The sequence below is a fragment of the Danio aesculapii genome, chromosome 1, assembly GCF_903798145.1.
Source record: "Danio aesculapii chromosome 1, fDanAes4.1, whole genome shotgun sequence".
Classification (NCBI taxonomy): domain Eukaryota; kingdom Metazoa; phylum Chordata; class Actinopteri; order Cypriniformes; family Danionidae; genus Danio; species Danio aesculapii.
In genome coordinates, this window is record NC_079435.1 from 12961658 (window position 1) to 12982344 (window position 20687).

General features: G+C 36.1%; 1 protein-coding gene across 1 annotated transcript in view; it reads right to left on the reverse strand.

Annotated features, from left to right (window-relative positions):
* cfap58 (cilia and flagella associated protein 58) overlaps positions 1-20687 on the reverse strand; it is a 196508-nt gene that overhangs the window by 61375 nt on the left and 114446 nt on the right. Inside the window, exons 14-15 of the mRNA XM_056456599.1 lie at positions 8562-8673; positions 8382-8486 (exon numbers count right to left, since the gene is read on the reverse strand). Coding sequence (XP_056312574.1) covers positions 8382-8486; positions 8562-8673 — 217 coding nt within the window. The remainder of the gene's footprint in view (positions 1-8381; positions 8487-8561; positions 8674-20687) is intronic.

Sequence of the window (20687 nt, forward strand, 5' to 3'; positions counted from 1 at the left end):
CCAGCGACCTTCTTGCTGTGTTGCGATCGTGCTACCCGCTGCGCCACTGTGATAATATATATATATATGCGAATAATATATATAAATATTATAAATATATATAAACAGTATATATATATATGGAGGGGGAGGGGAGGTAGTGTCATCAGTGTTGAGTTATGGCTGAGGTGAGTTATGATTGCACAAAAGGCCCGTCCGCTACACCATTGCAGTTGTAGCCATTTTATTTAAAAGTAGCCAAGTTTTGTCATTTAATATGAATCAATTTTTTTTAACAGTTATTTTGAACAATCATGTAGAATTTCAAGTTATATTTGTTCATCATTATGCAATCTTAAATGACCTTATGATATACAAACTTGCATAATTGGCAGGTGCATTAATTACACAATATACTCAAATTGAGCAAAATTATAAAAGAAAAATAACATAATTCAAATGTACATCAAAGAAAAATGAATGAAAATAAATAAATAAATAAATAAATAAATAAATAAATAAATAAATAAATAAATAAATAAATAAATAAATAAATAAATAAATAAAGGAGCAAGTATTTACATCCAGGGTAACAACATAACAACCGGCAACAATAATCTAAATGACCTTCATTATTCTTATAGGCATTAGACAGATTACATCCATAATTATAAATGTATACAGAGTATACACACAATAGCATATATTATATACATGTAATTATTTATCTATCAATTAAGCATCTTCTATTTATTCATAGCAACAAATTCAGATGAATTAAATGTGAACTTTTGATAATCAGGCTCAGTTTTCTGCATGATTTTAGTTCTGGACTAGTTCATAAAAGTAGGTTTTTTCAAAAAGATCTGTCATTTAAAAAAAAAAACAGTATTTAACTTAAATATTTTATAGTTAATCAAAAGTTTAATTTAATTTAATATTGAATTTTTAATTAAATTTTTTGAATAATTTTTTAATTTAATTTAATGTGTAATTTAATTTAATATTTAATGCAATATAATTTTTTTTAATTTTTCATTTAATGTAATATTTGATTTTTAATTTAATTTAATTTAATTTAATTTAATTTAATTTAATTTAATTTAATTTAATTTAATTTAATTTAATTTAATTTAATTTAATTTAATTTAATTTAATTTAATTTAATTTAATTTAATTTAATTTAATTAAGACTTTACAGTATTTTATTAGATCAAATTATCACTTTCAAAGTAAACGTTAACCAAAAAAAAAAAAAAAAAAAAAGAATGCATTTTTTGGGTTCAGTATTATCTATCTCTATATTGACTAAATAAAACGAAACACGTCATGTGTTTGGTACAGCTAGCCATCTATAATAGAATTAGGTGGTACATCTCCTCCACTACTGCTTGTGTAGGTATCAATAGTGGCCTCTGAACTGGGTTCAGGAAGAAAGACTGAATCTTATGCTAACCTGAAATAAATCAAACACGTGATTTGATATGATCTGATCCCTGAAAACTGCTTGCTTGTGTCCTGAGATTGCTATTCAGTCAGTTAAGCTTCATTTGATACAGACGGTGAAAGGAACCTTTTTTTAAACTGGCTGTCTGTCTGATGTTAATGGCATTTTGAAAGCCCATTTTATCATTTCCACTGCATCTGAGCTCAAGATCCGAAGTGAGAAAAAACTCTTAACACCATCAAACTGAACATCACAGTCCATGTCTACCCGTCTCGTAATGGTGAAAGTAAAGTGGACAGCTACTCCTAGAACATTTGTCTGCCTTTTTCAGACAAATCGAGAACTTTCCATCTTATTTTTTTTGTCTCTCCGTTGTATAAAGCATTTGATTAGTTGCTTTGGCATTCCTGCTATAGTTTTTTAGCTAACCAAACCCAATTAAAAATCACAAATAGAAAAAGCCGGAAAGCGTAATTTTTTTTATTTTTAATTTATTTATTTATTCATGGCATTAAAATGCAGACTTTTTCTCAGAATGAGCTTATACAAATATGTTTGATGTAAATAAGTCTTCTGTTAGTGATTTCAACTTCTTCAATTCAAGATCCAAAAACTTTGGTCTATTGTTTTCCATCTCTTAATTGTATAAAGTGTTTGGTGGCTTTGGCACCGCAGGTATAGTCTTTCAGCTTACCAACCCAATTAAATATCCCAAATACAAAGCAAGAAAGCATAAAAAGTTACTTCTTTTAATATATATGAATGCAAATTCAAATGCTGATTTTTGATGCAATTTTTTCCAACCTGATCTCATGAGGAAATGTAACTATTTTACGTTTTGTCAGTTTAGTTGCTAATTCAAACGAATCCATATGAATTGAGTCATATGAAAATTTACAATTTTAAAAAGGAGGCGTGGCACCCAACCCCGCCCCTAAACCCAACCATCATTGAAGGATGAGCAAATTGTACTAAATTGTACAAATGAGATCATACAAATTCATACAAAAATAGCCACTAAATCAAAAAGTTATGAATTGCTATGAGATTGTGTTGATTTTTTCCCCTTAGCTTATACAAATATGCACCATGTAAGGTTTTTGACATGAATCGAAATTTCAATCTTGTTTTTAGCTCAAAATCCAAAGTGAGAAATTCTTTTATCTCTCATTAATTTGCATCTCTCAAATGTATAAAGCATTTGATAAGTTGCTTTGGCACCACCAGTATAGTCTTCCAGCTAAGCAAAACTATTAGAAATCCAAATACAAAAGACAATTCCAATAAAAATTCTGAATTTTTTTTCCCTCAGAATGAGCTTTTACAAATATGCACCATGTTTGGTGTAAATAAGTTATTCTGTCCAATAGTTATAGTCATTTTATTAGTAGTAGCCACGTTCACATCATTGTTTTGACGTACAATCTCAAATGTGAATCAAAATTTCAACTTTTTAGCTTAAGATCTGAAATCAGAAATTTATTCATTCATTCATTTTTTTTTCGGCTCAGTCCCTTTATTAATCTGGGGTCGCCACAGCGGAATGAACCACCAACTTATCCAGCATATGTTTTATGTAGCGAATGCCCTTCCGGCTGCAACTCATCTCTGGGAAACATCCATACACACTCATTCACACTCATACACTACGGACAATTTAGTCTACCCAATTCACCTGTACCGCATGTCTTTAGACTGTGTGGGAAACCGGAGCACCCGGAGGAAACCCACGCGAATGCAGGGCGAACATGCAAACTCCACACAGAAACATCAACTGACCCAGCAGAGGCTACCTACTGCGCCACTGCGTCGCCCAAAATCAGAAATTTTTAATCTTATTTTTTACTTCTCTCAATTGTATAAAGCATTTAATAGTTGCTTTGGCATCACCGGGATAGTCTTTCAGCTAACCAAAACTATTAAAAATCCAAACACAAAAGAAGGAAAGTACAAAAAGTTAAATTTTTTTTAAAGACATGCCAATGTCAACAAAAATTCTGAATATTTTTTTTCTCTGAATGAGATTTAAGAAACATGCACCATGTATGATGTAAATAAAACAACCTGTTTAACAGTTAGCCATTTTACTTATAGTAGCCATGTTCACCTCATTGTTTTTGAGGTACAATCTCAAATGTGAATCAAAATTTCAACTTTTTAGCTTAAGGTCTGAAGTCAATTTTTTTTTGTATTATTTTTCTTCTTATTTTTTCCATCTTACCACTGGTATAGACTTTGAGCTAACCAACCCAATTAAAAATCTCAAATACAAAAGCAGAAAAGAAGAAAAAGTAAAAAAAACAATTTTTGAGATATGCCAATACCAATAAAAATGCAGAATCTTTGTTTTTTCTCTGGTTGAGCTTTGCAAATATGCACCATGTTTGATGTAAATAAGTCATTCTGTCCAACAGTTATAGCCATTTTATTTATAGTACTCATGTCCAACTTAACGTTTTTTATGTACAATTGCAAATGTGAATCAAAATTTCAACTTTTTTCACTCAAGATTCAAAGTCAGAATTTTTTTTTTAAGTCTCTCATTTGTCTAAAGTGTTTGATTACTTGATTTGGCATCACTGGTATAGTCTTTCAGCTAACAAATCTAATTAAAAATCCCAAATACAAAAGTAGAAAGACATAAAAAGCTACTTTTTAAACATATGCCAATGCCTATAAAATGCATACAAATATGCATCATGTTTAAGGGTTTTTGATGTACAATTTCAAACGTGAATCAAAATTTTAACCTTTTTTTTAGTTCAAGATCCAAACTGAGAATAAAAAAAAAACTTTTGTCTTATTTTCTTTCATCTCACAATTGTATAAAGCATTTGATTAGTTTCTTTGGCACCACTGGTATAGTCTTTCAGCTTACCAACCCAATTAAAAATCCCAAATACAAAAGCAGGGAAGCATAAAAAGTTACCCAAGTCATGCTAGCAGCAGCATCTCTTTCTCTCTCCATCTCGCCATTCATAACCTAATCAAAGATTCCGAGTGCATTTATGTAAACAAACGCGGCTCCCTGAAGAAGCTCCACACGAGCACCTGCTACATCTGAGAAATCGCATTTGTTTCTAGTCTGAGCAATGAGCAGCACGGATCACTTCATTACAGATAATGGAGGGCCCTCTGAATACTAGACACTGAACAAGGACAAGGAGAGGAAAATCACCGTGGTACTTCAAGACCGCAGTGCAAGTAATGTCTAGATATTGAATGTATATTAAGAATAGAATGTTGCGTGTTATTGAACTGAAACATTTATTAAAGTGTACTAATTTTCAGTTGAAAAAGAATCATTATTACATTATAAATGCTTTAGCGCCACTTACGATCAATTTAATGTGTCCTTGATGAATAAAGAGATTTAGAGAGGGTCCAAAACCTCTTTTCTGCTTTAAAACAACATTCAAATCATAGTCAAACAGAGATATCTCTACATATCCAAAGTACTAGCATTTAGAATACAAAAAAAATATTCAATTCAACACAACCCAAAAAAACAAGATATTTTCTAATATGTTCAACCAGACATAATACATTTTAAGGTGCCAATTGTTTATGAATCGTTCTAGATTATTGGTAGACTTTAAAAAAGTCAAACTCAATTCTCAATCTGGCTTTCAAAGATACGCTACCTGACAAAAGTCTTGTTGCCTATCCAAGTTTTAGGAATAACAACTTTTAACTTGACTTCTAGTTGATCATTTGGAATCAGAAGTGGCTTTTATGAAAGGCAAAGGCCTCTAGATTACGCTTATTTTACCAAAATACAATATAATCATGCCTTGATTTTTAATTATTGCTTAGACAAAAGTCTTGTCACTTAACAGAAATAATGAACAGTATAGAATATAAAGTCATGGTGCAGTGGAAAAAGAATAAATATTGTGAATGACTCCCATGAGCTTGGAGGACTGCATCCATACATCTCTGCAGTGACTCAAATAACTTATTAATAAAGTCATCTGGGATGGCAAAGAAAGTGTTCTTGCAGGGCTTCCAGAGTTCATCAAGATTCTTTGGATTCAATGCCTCCTGCTTCATCCTACCCCAGATATGCTCAATAATGTTCATACCTGGTGACTGGGCTGGCCAATCCTGGAGCACCTTGACCTTCTTTGCATTCAGGAACGTTAATGTGGAGGCTAAAGTATGAGAAGGAGCGCTATCCTGCTGAAGAATTTGCCCTCTCCTGTGGTCTGTAATGTAATGGGCAGCACAAATGTCTTGATAACTGTTGATGTTGCCATCCACTCTTCAGATCTCTCGCACGCCCAATACTGAATGTAACCCCAAACCATGATTTTTCCTTGACCAAATTTGACTGATTTCTGTGAGAATGGTCCATGCTGGTTCCAATAGGTCTTCTGCAGTATTTGTGATGATTGGGATGCAGTTCAACAGATGATTCATCAGAAAAATCTACCTTCTGCCACTTTTCCAAATGATCAACTACAAGTTAAGTTATCATTTGTTGCTCTTACAGCTGGGATCGACAACAAGAATTTTGTCTGGTAGTTATAACAAAAACTGTTTACATCACTGTCTAAAAACTCTCCAATCTTGTTACCTCTGCTTAAGTAAATGAGTTCTGCTTTAGTTGCTTGACCAAGTAAAAAATTACGCAACTGACATATTAATCTCCATTTATAACAATATTTAAAAGCAAAAATCAACATTTCTTTTGAAAAGTTTTCTCCAAAAAGCATTCAGTCTACTACAGTCTTAAAAACTGTGAAAAATGGGTTTTCTTTTGCTCTGAGCGACCAAGAGAGAGAGAGACTACATTTTCTAACGCATTTTAAGCAAATCAGCAGAACTCTCTGGAACGAAGTTTAATATGGTATTATTAGAGAGTACTTTTGTGTTATGAGGAACTTTTAAAAATAATCTAATTAGTCCAGATATGTAATTATGGAAGATGCAAGGGCGCATGGGGATGCGTAATATACAGTGCTTATGCTGGCTATTCTGATTATGCGAAAAATCTGTGGAGATTTCTATGAAAGTCCTGCTGGCACAGAACTACTGAGAAAGTTATTTAAAAATCTAATAAGCAAATATCACAATATGACAGTAGACTGCTTTACTTTAAATTGAATTACCTCAAAGCAACATATGGAGAAATTAATATCATCAAATCAAAAAGGTTAATGATTTTTGCATATTTTTTATATTTTTATGATATTAATTATAGCACACATACATATACTCGTATGCATGTGCACATATATACAGCAGAGAAAATAAGTATTGAACACGTCATGTTTTTTTCCTGGAAGTAATATTTCTAAACGAGCTGTTGGCATGGAATTGATTTTGATAAAAACCCAAACAATACAAACATAAAAATATAACAGAGTGTAAAAATCTTGATGGTTCTGTGGGTCTCGTCTATCAAATCTGATCTTTAATTCGTATTCTCTATTGGATTCAAGTCAGGTGATTGGCTGGGCCACTCTACAGCTTGATTTTCTTTCTCTGAAAGCATTTAAAAGTTTCCCTGGCTGTGTTTTGGATTGTTATCAAGCTGAAATGTCCACCCTGGTTTCATCTTCATCATTATGCCAATGTAGATCTTGGACTGAAGCAGTTAATAATTTACAAAAGCTATGTTTCCATCTAAAGATGCAAATTAAATGTATGCGCAAAACTGGAATATCGCATAAAAGACGTGCGAATATAGCAGTGTTTCCATCAAACGAGTCTAAGAGAACAAAATCATCCTTTTCCTGATTAACTGGCGCCAAATATCAACAGTAAAAACGTAATTTGCTGCGGTAGGAGATACTGCGTAAATCTTTGCTTTATTTAATAAATGACTTGCACCTCAGAAGACAATGCTGACACACAATGAACGTGCAGTGGCGTTTGAAGGTGTCAGACAAGGAGATGCTATTGGCAATTCTGAAGGTAATTAATAATATAATAACACTAATACTGGTGTTTTAAAATGACCAAAACAACATTTCAGATGTTTTACAATGTGCTCAGTCTGCTGATTTGTCCATTTACGCACATTTTTTTATCATCACATAATCTCTTATAATAAAAAATTATGGACTTTTTTAAATGTGCACACTGGAATTACTGAATAATTACTAAGAGATTTAAGCTGCTGTCTGGGCTTTCACTGCCTGCACCTTCCTTTCTTCATGTATTCAATGCTTTTTCCCTGTGTCATTTCATTTTATTAGTCAACGGCACCCTTAGAAATTAGTTTTTTTTTTTTTTAATTGTCATGTCTTCAATACTTATTTTCCCCATTGTATGTATACTATCCTACAAATGGAAAGTGTGGTATCTACACAGACACTGAAACTGGGCAAAATACTTTTAAAGTTTTTACACAAGCTTGAATTTTGTAGTGACAGCAATTTTGACACTCATTTTTCTAAAACGGGAGAAAATTTAACCTGGAGAATATACCACAACAGATGTCACAAAGCTTATTATTGTTTGACTGAAGCAGCTAATATTAATTTACAATTAGGAAGGGCAGAGGGTTGCAGAATAACTACTAAGAGATTTCAGCTGCTGTGTGGACTTTCACTGCCTTTCTACACCTTCCTTTCTTCATGTGTTCAATATTTTTCCCTGTGTCATTTCATTTTATTACACATAACTTAATTTGTAAACTAATTAGATTTGTTTCTTTGCATATGTGGATTTATTTGGTTGTTACTAACATCTGTTGAAAATGTCAAGTCAACAGCACCTTTAGGAATAAGTTTTCTGAGAAAAATGGTGACGTGTTTAATACTTAATTCCCACACTGTACGTGCTCATATTGGAAATCTTTCTTTTGTGTTCAGACAGAGCAGCATTTAAGATAACTGCTGGTAATGTCACAACTTACCGTTCTGCATATACATTTTTTTTAAAAAAAGGCCCTGTTCACACATGATTTCTGTAAGTATAAAAAGGGCTAATGAGTTCTTCTCACCTGTAGCAGAAGCTCCTTCTCCACAACCTCCTGCGTCTTTGATATGAGCCTCCGCTGCAGAGAGTGAATCTTCTGAATCAGTTCAAAGGAGCTTGGATCGCTTGCCTGCAGAGAAGAACAGACTGCATAAACCAAATCCAACTGTATTATTTCAGTAACAAAACCAGTGTAAACACGCACCTCGAGCTTCCTCCAGCGGTGAACATTCAGGGGATTGTTGAGCTCATCCTCCAGAGCCCGACATCTTGTCCTCTCTTTCATGAGTTCCCTGTGCATATGAAACACTTCCTGTCTGCCATCAGAAAAAAAGAAAGACATACCGGTAGAATCATTCTGCCCTGTTATTTATTTATTTTTTCCTAGGCTACAATAAAAGTAACAATAACCTACTAATTTATAGCCAGTAATTTAAAGCCTGGCAGGACGCAACGGCACTTTGAAAATGAGTTTGCGCGAGAGCTTCTAAAAGCCTGCACTTCACTTATTTACTTATGCACAGCAACAGGCACAAACAGAGGAAATGCAAACAAGAGGGTGAACGGAAACAAGAGCGAGAAACAAATCTCTCGAATCTCATATCGACAGGTTATGGCTAGCGACATAATCCCAGCTGACCTTTTCCTCTCTGCACCAAGCTTGTTTGAAAAGACACTTGTAGACATTTATGCTTTTCTATACATTCTAAGCTGATTATAGATAGCCCATGTAAACATGAGCTACATAGTGTCACTGTTTGTACATCAAGAAAAAAATATGTAAATAACAAGCAAAAACTCAGGCTCATTATTGATATGTACCCCTGTATACATTTCTGGAGATCGCAAAATATGTCCCAGAAGGTACGTTTTTTGGCAGTTTTTGTATTCGCGAATCCCCCAGAGGCCGCTGTGTACGCTTTTTGAGATCTCAAATTTCTCTCGCTAATGCCATTCGTGCCTGCTGTACTCCCGTAATTCCACTAGAGGCCGCCAACGAGTGATTGACTGACTGACTGACCAATCAACCGAACCCCTTACCCACTCCCTTCCCTAAACCCAACCGACAGTGTTTTCAAAAGCAATCCACAAAAAAGCAAAGCCCTCGCCTGATTTTTACCACATTTTCAGATCTTACACTGTTCTCACCCTGTTATTTACTTGTTTAATCTAATTTTTGTTTTACCGGCTTTCTGCAACCGTTCTTCACCCGACTCAAATCCCGTCATTGCAATCAACTCCTCTCTGTGTCACAAGTATGGCAATGTACATGGTGAGCTACTGGACAAACTGGTAACAGCGGAAAAGCCGTTCACATGGAGGTAAGCGGTCAGGTGGTATCGCAAAAAGAAACAGAAGCCGTTGGCGGTGTCAAACCGCTAGTGGCATTCATTTAAGAACGAAATGCAGCCATACATAGCTCTGGCTACAAAATTCACACTCTTCAAAAATGCATATATCACAATGAGCCTGTGTTGAAAATAACAATGGCACATAATGAAAACAAAAATGAATCACTTGAATGAATGTTGTTTATGATGAGAGAATTGTTAATATTTCATGATGTACAAAAAAATCTTTCATGCATCTTAAGCAGATCTTTCAAACCCTGCTTGCATACCTCATTCAACAATAAACTGAGCGTCAGGCTACATAGAAAAGTAAACAAATTTGTAGCTTACGCTATGAATCAGATTTTAAACTAAACTCAGTATAGACTCCTTGTGCTCTCATAATTACGGAGACTTTGCAAAAAGATCCCAATGTTCTCTTCTGTTACACTGCACAAACCTGTTATTTTCGCAAAACAACATATTCTGTGTGTACAGCACGCTGACATTGGATTTAGCTGAAAAAAGTCTAGCCAGTCAGTGCCTTCCTTTGACCTGTTACAGTGATTCAACTCCGCAAATAAACAACTTGAAAGCTCCATCAGCCAACCTATTAGCACTAGTGGCTTGCCAGAGACTGGGAAAAGCAAATTACACCATCTCAGCCACGATAGAAAAGACTCTTTAAATACATTGAAAATAAATAAACGACAAAATCATCTCTTAGGACGCAAACGCACACACATAAAAATATTCCTTGCAGGAAAAACTAAGGAGGAATGAGGGAAAAACAGAAAAGTGAAAGAAAGGGAGATAAAATGTGAAAAATATGGTTGCGATTTTTATTTAATCACACCTGTGACCAAATTTCCCCACTTCAATAGTATATAGTAGGTGAACATTGTAAGAGCAAAGTCTAAATTCATAGTAAATTGACAAAATAGTTGCCAAAAACAACTAGCTACTGAAGGTGCCTCAGGGTTCAGTCCTTGGACCACTTCTCTTCTCTATGTACATGAGACCCCAAGGATCGGTTATTCGGAAACATGGCTTTTCCAAACCCTGCTATGCTGAAAGCACACAACTTCTCATTCCAGGCTGATGATCTTAAGATACACTCTAAAAAAGGCTGAGTCGTTGCAACTTAATGTTGGGTCAAATGTGAACAAACCCAACTGGGTTCAGAAAAAAAAAGAGCTTGAACAAGGACCCTTAATATTGCATAACTTATCCTTATGATAAAAATCCCATAAAAAATGGGGGTGGTGGTTCCCATTTTAAGAGGGAGGACCGGAGGATGTGCTCTATAGGGGTATCACACTCCTCAGGCTCCCTGGGAAACTTTATGTCAGGGTACTGGAGAAGAGGTTCCAGTCGATGGTTGTACTTAGGATCAAGGAGGAACAATGTATTTTTTGTCCAGGCCGTGGTACACTGGACTAGCTCTATACCCTCACCAGAGTGCTCTAGAGTTTGGGTCATTACCGAAAGGACAAGATCTCGGATACAAGAGGCCTAAATGAGTTTCCTTCGCAGGGTGGCAGGGGGCGCACTTATATATAGGGTGAGGAACTCTGTCACCCGGGAGGAGCTCAGAATAGAGCCGCTGCTCCTCCACATCGAAAGAAGTCAGCTGATGTGGCTCGGGTATCTGTTTCAGGCCTTGATGAAGACCCAAAAAATGCTGGAGGCTGGCTTGGAACGCCTCGGGATCCCCAAGGAGGAGCTGGAGGAAGTGTCTGGGGAGAGTGAAGTTTGGGGTTCGCGACCTGGCCCCAGAAAAGTGGATGAAGATGAATGAACGAATGAATGAATGAATTAATGAATGAATGAATGAATGAATGAATGAATGAATGAATGAATGAATGAATGAATGCGATGCCATGTACTGTAGAAAAAAATATTTAATTGTTTATTTTTCTTCATCTTTTCTTTTTTATCCAGCTACTTGGGTGCCTCGAGGTTCAGTACTTGGGCCACCCGTCTTCTTCCATCTACAGTACATTGCATCATAAGGATCAATTGTGCAATATTAGGAGAATCAGTCACTTCATAACAGAGCATGCTACACAACTCCTTGACAAAGCTCTTGTTCTGTCAATGCTGAACTGTTGCAATTGTCTCTTGGCTAGCCTGCCAAACAGAAATAACAAACCTCTGGAAAGATCTTGAACACAGCAGGTAAGTGGTCTTTAGGAATCCAGGTCACACCTCTGTTCATCAATTTGCACTGGTTGCCAATAGTTGCATTAAATCCAAGGCACTGATGCATTTTGCTTTTGCATTCTGCAAATGAACAGTGCATTGGTGCCATTCCTCTGTTAGTGGAACAACTTGCCTAGTACAGGCATTTCCAAGCCCTTTTTGAAAAAAAATAAATAAAAAATCTGTGTTGCATTTGACTAACTGATGCTTAGTTTATAGCTTTTTTTTGTTGATTTTATTGCTTATATTATGCAGATTGTAAGTCACTTTTGATAAAGCATCGGTTAATGATTAAACTGAAATGTAAGCCAAATGATAACTGATGACATGGGGAAGAGCGGGGACAAAAGTACCATTTTTCATAATAACCTATTTTAAATAGATGTTTTAGACAGATATAATTTCTGCAGTGGTTACTAACTCATACAGTAGGTGTGGTCTATCAATATCAGGTGGTATTTTGAACAAATGTAGAAAAACCTCAAAATAAGTGGGGTTTATTCATAAACTAATTTCGAGAGGATCACGTGCTTATGATTTATCACAGCCGGTCACGTATTAAGCTAATCAGTATCATCCAATCATATGAGCCATAAGCTACTATAAATAACCACAGTTTTCAGTCCACTTTATCTTCGTTTGGAAGAAACCCCCCTTCCTCCCCATTCTCCTCCTTCACTATAGATCGGGCGGCACGGAGGCCCAGTGGTTAGCACTATTAGCCCCACAGCAAGAACACTGCCGGCCCTGGTCCTGCCGGGTCGGTGGTTGTTTCTGTGGGGAGTTCGTATGTTCTCCCTGTGTCCGCGTGGGTTTTCCCCGGGTTCTCCGGTTTCCTCCCACCATCCAAATATATACATCATGCATAACAATCAAGCATTTGTCTAGCTCCCTTTTTTTCCTCACATGTTCCCTTAGCTACTGCAGACGGGGAGTTCTGAGATCCACCGAGCTCAGGCTCCCCTCTCGCTCTGCAAACGGGAGGAAGCCCCGGGCTCGAGGATCCCTTGAGCTCGGGGCTCTCTCCCGGGACAGCATGCCAAACAAGCTTTTGATGAATCATCAGCTAAGTGTGAACTCTTGAATTTCACTTTAAAAATAAATTGCACAAAGTTACTTTTGACCCCATGAGTAGGGACAAAAGTAACAGGATCAAAAGTAACACAACAATATTTGCTAGATTTACTGGCTTAATCTTGTCTATTTTAAATATGACTATGACCTTGTTAATGTTCACTGCAAACATATTTTGTCCTTTATTTTTGCAAAAAAAACATTAAACTTTTTTTTATTTTAAACTTCACTTGCATCAAATGTTTCAAAAGCAATCAAACAGTGCAAAATGTACAATTTTTTAAAATATTTTGTATAATAATTGGCAATATGCAATAATTTTATAAAACATCTGAATCCAAACACTGCAAACTCTAATGTGGAGGTGAAAAATAAGGTTTGTTTATTAGCAGTGGGACATAAATAGCAGCGTTACATTTGTGCCCACAGGAACTCTTGCCATTTAAACCTGATTTACTTTAAAACTGAAAAACTCAGACATTGCAAACTTAAGGATGTGCTATTGCACTAAATAACCTGTCGATCGATCATTAATGTGACACATGAAAAGAGAAACACAACTTGTTATTGAAACTTGAAATTCGGACCTAACCGTCAGACACAGTCCTGAAATCAGCAGATATTTGGCAGCTCCATCAAGGGTTGCATGCTGAATGTGCTGTTATAGCCTAGAAAGCAAATGTTGTCAGTGCTTCGAGAAAATCACTTTTTTACTTTCGTCCCACATTACTTTTGTCCCCGATCACCCATACTGTAGGTCTTAAGATAAAAGCTACACTGAACAACATTCAAACAATTCATACATTAATATATGTAATCATCTAAAACATATCGTCTTAACAAACACAAAGAAAATTTCCAATTATACAATATGTGATTTTGCACACAGCTCTTTCTTTCCTTGTCAAAGAACCATTTTGTAACCAACTGAGTGTTAAACCAAAATGATAAGATGCTCCGTTTAAACAGTATATCATATAACTACTTTTGTGAAGCAATGGAGAAAGATTGATGATGATGGCACCCAGCTCATTTACCTGAGCGCAATGCAAGTTGAGTTTATGAGGGAGTTAGAGATTAGCATGCTAAATTGATCAATAAGTCACTTCCTTTGGGGGGAAAAAAGATGCTAATACCAAAACCTTTAGCGTAGTATAATTTGTCTAGCAATGCAAGTAAATTGGAGAGTTTTTTGCTAGAGTTGTTGTGCTAAGACGACTGTAAGATTGCTTCTAAATGGCACGGATTGATTTCTCAAGAACTACAAGGTCTTTTTTCGTCATTCACGATTCAGACAAAATCAATGTTGTTAGTGTTTGCTAGGTTTGAGGGAGAAAAAGCTGGCATTAGCTCTTGTTTTTGGTTGCTTGTCATCTTTAATGCTTATAACTGTCATGATGGCTCTTTTCCAAAGCCTACTGAGCTACCTACAGAAACAAAATTTTAAGGCCTCACTGATGCAAAACCTGTTTTATGCTATGATTAGCCAAATTGTATGCTAAAAAAAATGTTAAACAATCCTTTAATGCTCAGCAACAAGCCAATATGATAGAAAACATTATTATAAATACATGATATAGATTGCATTAAATATAAAAAACTAGGCTAGCACCAAATGAAGTTGTTTTTATGCTTACTAGCATGCTAATGTGAATCTCTAATTTAATTGCCAGTTAACTTATCCCTGCTGTGCGTGGTACATGTCGAATGGAAGTTCTCAATTGCATATCATGTCTTTGTGTTTAGGACCTAACCTAAGTGTTTAATAAGTGTCTTCACTCATTAAAATTGATGGCGAGGCAAACAAGCAAGACTTCAGATGCTTTGATGAGGAGAGAAATCCTCTTGTACACCTGTTGCATCATTCTTAGGCTGTTCACACACAAACGCACACACAGTTTCTGTTCTCTAAGTTTGTGGGTGTGAAGCAAAACTGTCTTTCTAAATAATACTGCCAAAAAATCAGTAAGACATTCCTGCTAAAAGTAAAGTGTAAAATAATAATGCAATTTTGCATCAATGCACAATTCATTCATATTTTTCTAACTTAGCTTTGTATAAAGTGTGTGTAATTGTGCCAATAGTGCTATGTAACATACTTTTAAAATGTCTGTAACGTAAGTTTTAATACAAGTGTACTTTTCAGTTTTAGAACTGTCAGAAAATTCTGTAGCAACTTGTTTTATACCTGAATCAGCCTTATTAAATGGATTTGTTGTATGAACAATTTAAATAATGCATTTCATTATTGTATGAATTAGCATCTTTAAACGAATTCTTAATAAAATTATTCAGTGTCAGTGAATGTCGCCATCTACTGGAGAACTGATGTAAAATATCTAAAATAGTAAACAGATTAAAGAATAATTTATACTTCTGCATCAAGCACACGCGTATGCTCTGGCGCAGCCTCCGCACGGTCGCATAACCCTTGCCGCGGTTGATGCCGGCGCTGACGTGAACCTCTCAAAATTTAACTACATGTCGCAACAACGCATAGCGCAAGCTTTGTGATTGGTTGGCTTGGTAGCCGTGACGAGTGTGGGCAGTGCTGAGAGGCTCAAGCCCAATGGAGCTACAAAAAGTGTCGAGTCTTGTGAAGGAGCCCTAAATGGAAACTTTTGTTTTGTGCTTACCTTATGATTAAAGTTTTTGCACACCCGCAGGTTCCCGCCGCTGAATGAGCATGTTTTGTCTACTGGGGAACTGATGTAAAATACCTCAAAATAATAAACAGACTCAAGGCTGATTTACACTTTAAGCGCATGTGTATGCTTCGTCGCAGCCCACGCGGGGTAGCATAGCTCCTGTCAACGCTGGTGCGCAACTCTCAAAAAATTTTACTACACTTCGCAATGATGCATATCGCATGCTCTGTGATTGGTTGGCTTGGAAGCTGTGATCAGTGTAGGCAGGACAGACAACAGCGCAAACCCGTTGGAGTGTGGAGAATCTCTAGATGGAGACTGTTGTTTTGTGTTTACCTTATTGATTAAAGTTGTTTCACGTCCGCCGGTTAGCAACTTGTACATTAAGGTAGCGTTCAGAAAAAATAAAACACCCACGAAGAAAAACCTACTGCCAACTAGCATTTTGGAAGTGTTATTGCAGAGCAACACAAACAGCACGCAAAAGTATAAATGCACGACTACGTGCAAGGCAGGTGCTATGGTTCACACTGATTACTCGACGCAGAAGTATAAATCAGCCTTATAGGTACATTTATACAACAAAAATATTTTGAAAACATTTTGTGTACAGATTTTATTTAAAAAGACAATAGTGTAATATGTTTAGCATGCAATTTTATTTTTGTTGCTCCCAACTTCCAAAAAAGTGCTTTGAGAGGTGTTTTGACAGTTTAGATTCACCGTACAAGCGAAAAGCTAAATGCAGACTGCCGTCACTTGAGCTACAGATACAGTGCATAAACACAGAATGTGGCGGACAGCTATATGCTGGATTCAGTGACTGGCGCACCTTTCCCTCTCTCCCCACTGCTCATAGACATTATAATAGAAAGCATGGTCTGCTTTCGGTCCATTGCTTCGACATATCAACGCGACCACCATCTATTAAACTGTCTATTGGTACTGGCAGTTTCTGTTCAAGATTTGTTTGCAAACATAAATGTATAATTTGGAACTTCAGTGTGCAAAGACCTTTACTCAGAACTATTTTTTATATGTCTATTTTGGCTTTTTTTCTGTGATTTTATTTACCTAATATATATGCAAGCATATATCCATTTTTGCTTTATCATTACAGCATAGTTTGCGCTGAATAAAACAAAATTACAAGATAGGCTATAAGCAGAAAAAATAAGCACAAATGTCAGAGCATACACTAAAGAAACGCCTGGTTTTACACAATTGATTTGTGTTGGGAGAACATGAAAGAATTAAGTTAACTTATTAGTTTTTACAAATTTAAGTGGATTGAACATAAAACAAATAAGTTATCCACAAAAAAACTCAAGAATTGTGTTGTTTCAGTTTGTTTTAAATAAGTAGTTTAAACAAACAGCAAACATCATTTTCTGAGTGTATACAAACATTCCGAGGGCCCCAAAATCACCTAAGACCCCAGAGGGTTAAAACCATCTCAAATAGAAAACACCTTGTGGGCGATTCTATACGTTACACCTGTGTTTCCCAACCCTGTTCCTAAAGGCACACCAACAGTACAGATATGGCTATTGCGCGTTTCTTCATCGTAGTACTGCAGCAGCAAAGGCCGCCTTTTCAATAAAATAAATAAATAAATTTTGTGCTTTACACAATAGCCACCAGGTGGCGCAAGGCACAATCGCTTTTCCGTTTACTTTCAGTTGTTGATAGCTTTTTGTCACATTTAAAAGGTGTGTTTGTGCATGAAACATGCGCGTTTAGATGCATGTATTTGTGTATGAGACACCGGGCAAAAGAGCACTCGATTCAACTCCGCCGATGCAGCGAGCAGCTGGGTTTCTTTCTTTCTTTATTTTGTAGATAATGAATACATATTTGTGAATATAACGAATACATTATTTATGTCTACAACAGAAAGACATAAAACTTTACAAATTACATGTCCACTCTTGTAGGCTCAACACAATTTCAAAGATCTAGATTTAATAACCTAAGCTATATTGAAATCATTTAAAGATATCCAAATATTGAATAATAAAAACATTAAATAAACAATATAAAACAAACAAAAGATATAATGATTTAGAAATATACAGTATAATATAGATGAATTAAACCGTTTTAAGCCATTTTGAACTGTAATTCTACAAAGGCCTATCTGAAAAAAAGATTTTAGATACTTTCTAAAAACAATAAACAACTGAGTATTATAAATGTATTGTTTTATAATATTATTTATAACGTATTAGGCTGACAGGGAAAAGGACGAGATCACTCGCTACATTAAAACCGCTGTCATGGAAAATGAAATGAATGTTCTTGGCTGGTGGAAGATGAACAAACAATCCTACCCAAAACTTGCAAAATTAGCCAGATTAGTAGTACTACTGTATGCATCCCGGCCAGTAGCAGCAGCAGTGAAACGTTGTTCAGTGCTGCTGGATGCCCCATCAGTGAGCACAGGACTGCGCTAAAGCTACAGTGGATTCAAAAAAAATGTTCCTCCACAAAAACACGTTAACTCAATTCAATTCAATTAAATTCACCTTTATTTGTATAGCGCTTATACAATGTAGATTGTGTCAAAGCAGCTTCACATAAAAGGTCACAGTAAATAGGAACAGTGTAGTTCAGTTTGTAGTGTTTAAGTTCAGTTCAGTTGAGCTCAGTTCAGTGTGGTTTAATAATCACTACCGAGAGTCTAAACACTGAAGAGCAAATCCAACGATGCGCAGCTCTATAGATCCCGAACCATGCAAGCTAGTGGCGACAGCGGAGAGGGAAAAAAAAAACTTCACTAAATGGTGAAAGTGAAGAAAAAAAACCTTGAGAGAAACCAGGCTCAGTTGGGCACGACCATTTTAATTTCTCCGCTGGCCAAACGTCTTGTGCAGAGCTGCAGTCTCAGTGGCGGAAAAGCTAACAAAAGTTAACAAAGCCTAATCTTGGTGAGTAAAGGATTTTCAAATTATAACTAATTAAATTATTAACGCATAATGTAGACAGAGTATATACGCTAATATTAGCATTATTCTTTTATTATTCAGCTTCACCCTCACCTTAAGGCCGGATTGTGAAGAGAAGTGGTGAAACAAATCCCGCAGAGCCTTTATCTTAATATCATACCTATAAGCGTACGTACCCAGGCCTATTTAGAGTGCTGAGATGTTATGATGTTACTTATTTTATTTCTTTTTTCCAACTTCTAAGTGGCCTATACGTTTGTTATGAATAAATTATGTTAAAACACGTATAAACGGCTCATTCTTGAATAAAGGCAAAAGAGCTGTACATATTTTCAACCTCTCCCTAATCAAACACACCTCAGAACATTAGAAAAGACTCCCTTATCTGACCCATCCTGAAATGAATGGGTCAGATAAGGGAGACATCTAAATTATGTACTATTGGTGTTCCTCCAGGAACAGGCTTGGGAAACACTGTCTTATATGATGTGCCAGGATTGCCAGCCCCACTTTTTAATGCATCTCAATTTACTCCATCCAAACTTTTATTAGCTAAGCAGAAGTTCTTTCTAAGCGATCATTTCCTCAAGACAGGTCTAATGGCAGCCTGAAACACTGGCACTTTCTTCACTTCGATTACTCTAGTGCTCGACTTAAGTTTGTATCTGGGAAAATCCAGCAATTCTCTAAGCCAGCCCTTCAATAAAACACTTTCAGCGGCACTCAGTTTGATCTGCAGCTAACAAAGGCTTCTCAGCATTGTGTGCGCACAAAAACACACCGAAAAGGAATTACGTAAAAGACATAAAATGCAACACAAGGGCATACAGTACAGTAATTACTGACATCACAGCTCCTACCAGACCATATTAATCTTAGTCACTGGTCATTTTACTGCACGTTACATTAAAAAACACACACACAATAGAGCCTAGGAAGGATTTCCTGTCCAGATTGGAAGAAAATAAAAGCAGCCCTTTCCATTTGCTCGCCTTTTGCTGGCTTTGGCTTTAATTTATGCATTTTAATTGTGTTTTTGGCAAAGCTTTTGTTTTTCTGCTCTCGCCATTCTCTCTTCTCAATTGTACTTTGCATAAATACATCACTGTCCACTAAAAGAAAGCAAGCCATCCATCTTTCGCCCGTCAACAAATTAATTCCACTATGACAAATAAATAACTGATTTACAATGGAAAACAAGAAACCCACATGCTTTTTTTCAGTCCATATGCTTCTCTCAGTAAGTCAGTGTTGCTCGTTCTGCATGAAGACAGGAGAAAAGAGTGGGTTGGGGTATATAGATTGATTTATTCAGGAAGACAAGGTTGATATCTGGGACTTAAACTCTAATCAACACGCTTATAGAGTTCAGGATTCTCGCCCACACGCACACAAACACACACACATTCTCCTGTGTTGCAGAATGAGGTCTTCCTGCAGTGGCTCCGCACACATATTTGCAGGCAATAGCAGAAAAATAGTGTAAAACAAAAGGCAACGGTGTCAAGAACTGGTCTTGTTACTGTGCATAGGTCCAATTATCATCAGCATCCTCCCACAAACATCAACAATCGCCTTCTATAGGCTGTAGCACATGCGCATATGCTGTCCCAAAGCTGCCGCAAGTTATTCTTTTAAACGCCACACACAAAATGTCTCTATTAGCTGACAGATATTGCGTAAATAGGCGTCTTGAGATCTCCCACCTGTCTGTCTGACAGCCTGGGGCTCCGTAAGCAGGTAAATACAGAATGCGAATGCAGTGTGCATGTGTAAAGGTCATGAATGCACACTGAATCTGAAATTTCCGCATGTTAAAATATAAATTCGACCTCAGGTTGTGTCAATCGTATTGACACATTGCCTCCGAAACTTTCATCCGTCATAAAAAGTTTGATTTCTTTCCGATTCTTGCATCCGAAAAAGACGGGTTCAGAACCACCGTACAAGCAGAAGGCAAAATCCAGAACAAAGCATCACTGCTTGAATTGACCCTGAAATGTTTTTGTTTTTTTCGCAATATATTAATTTATATGCATCAGTGTGCATGGTTTGTTTATGTGATGAATTTTTTAGATTTGAAAAAAAAAAAGCATACAAAATACCATTGGTTGGGTTTAGGGAA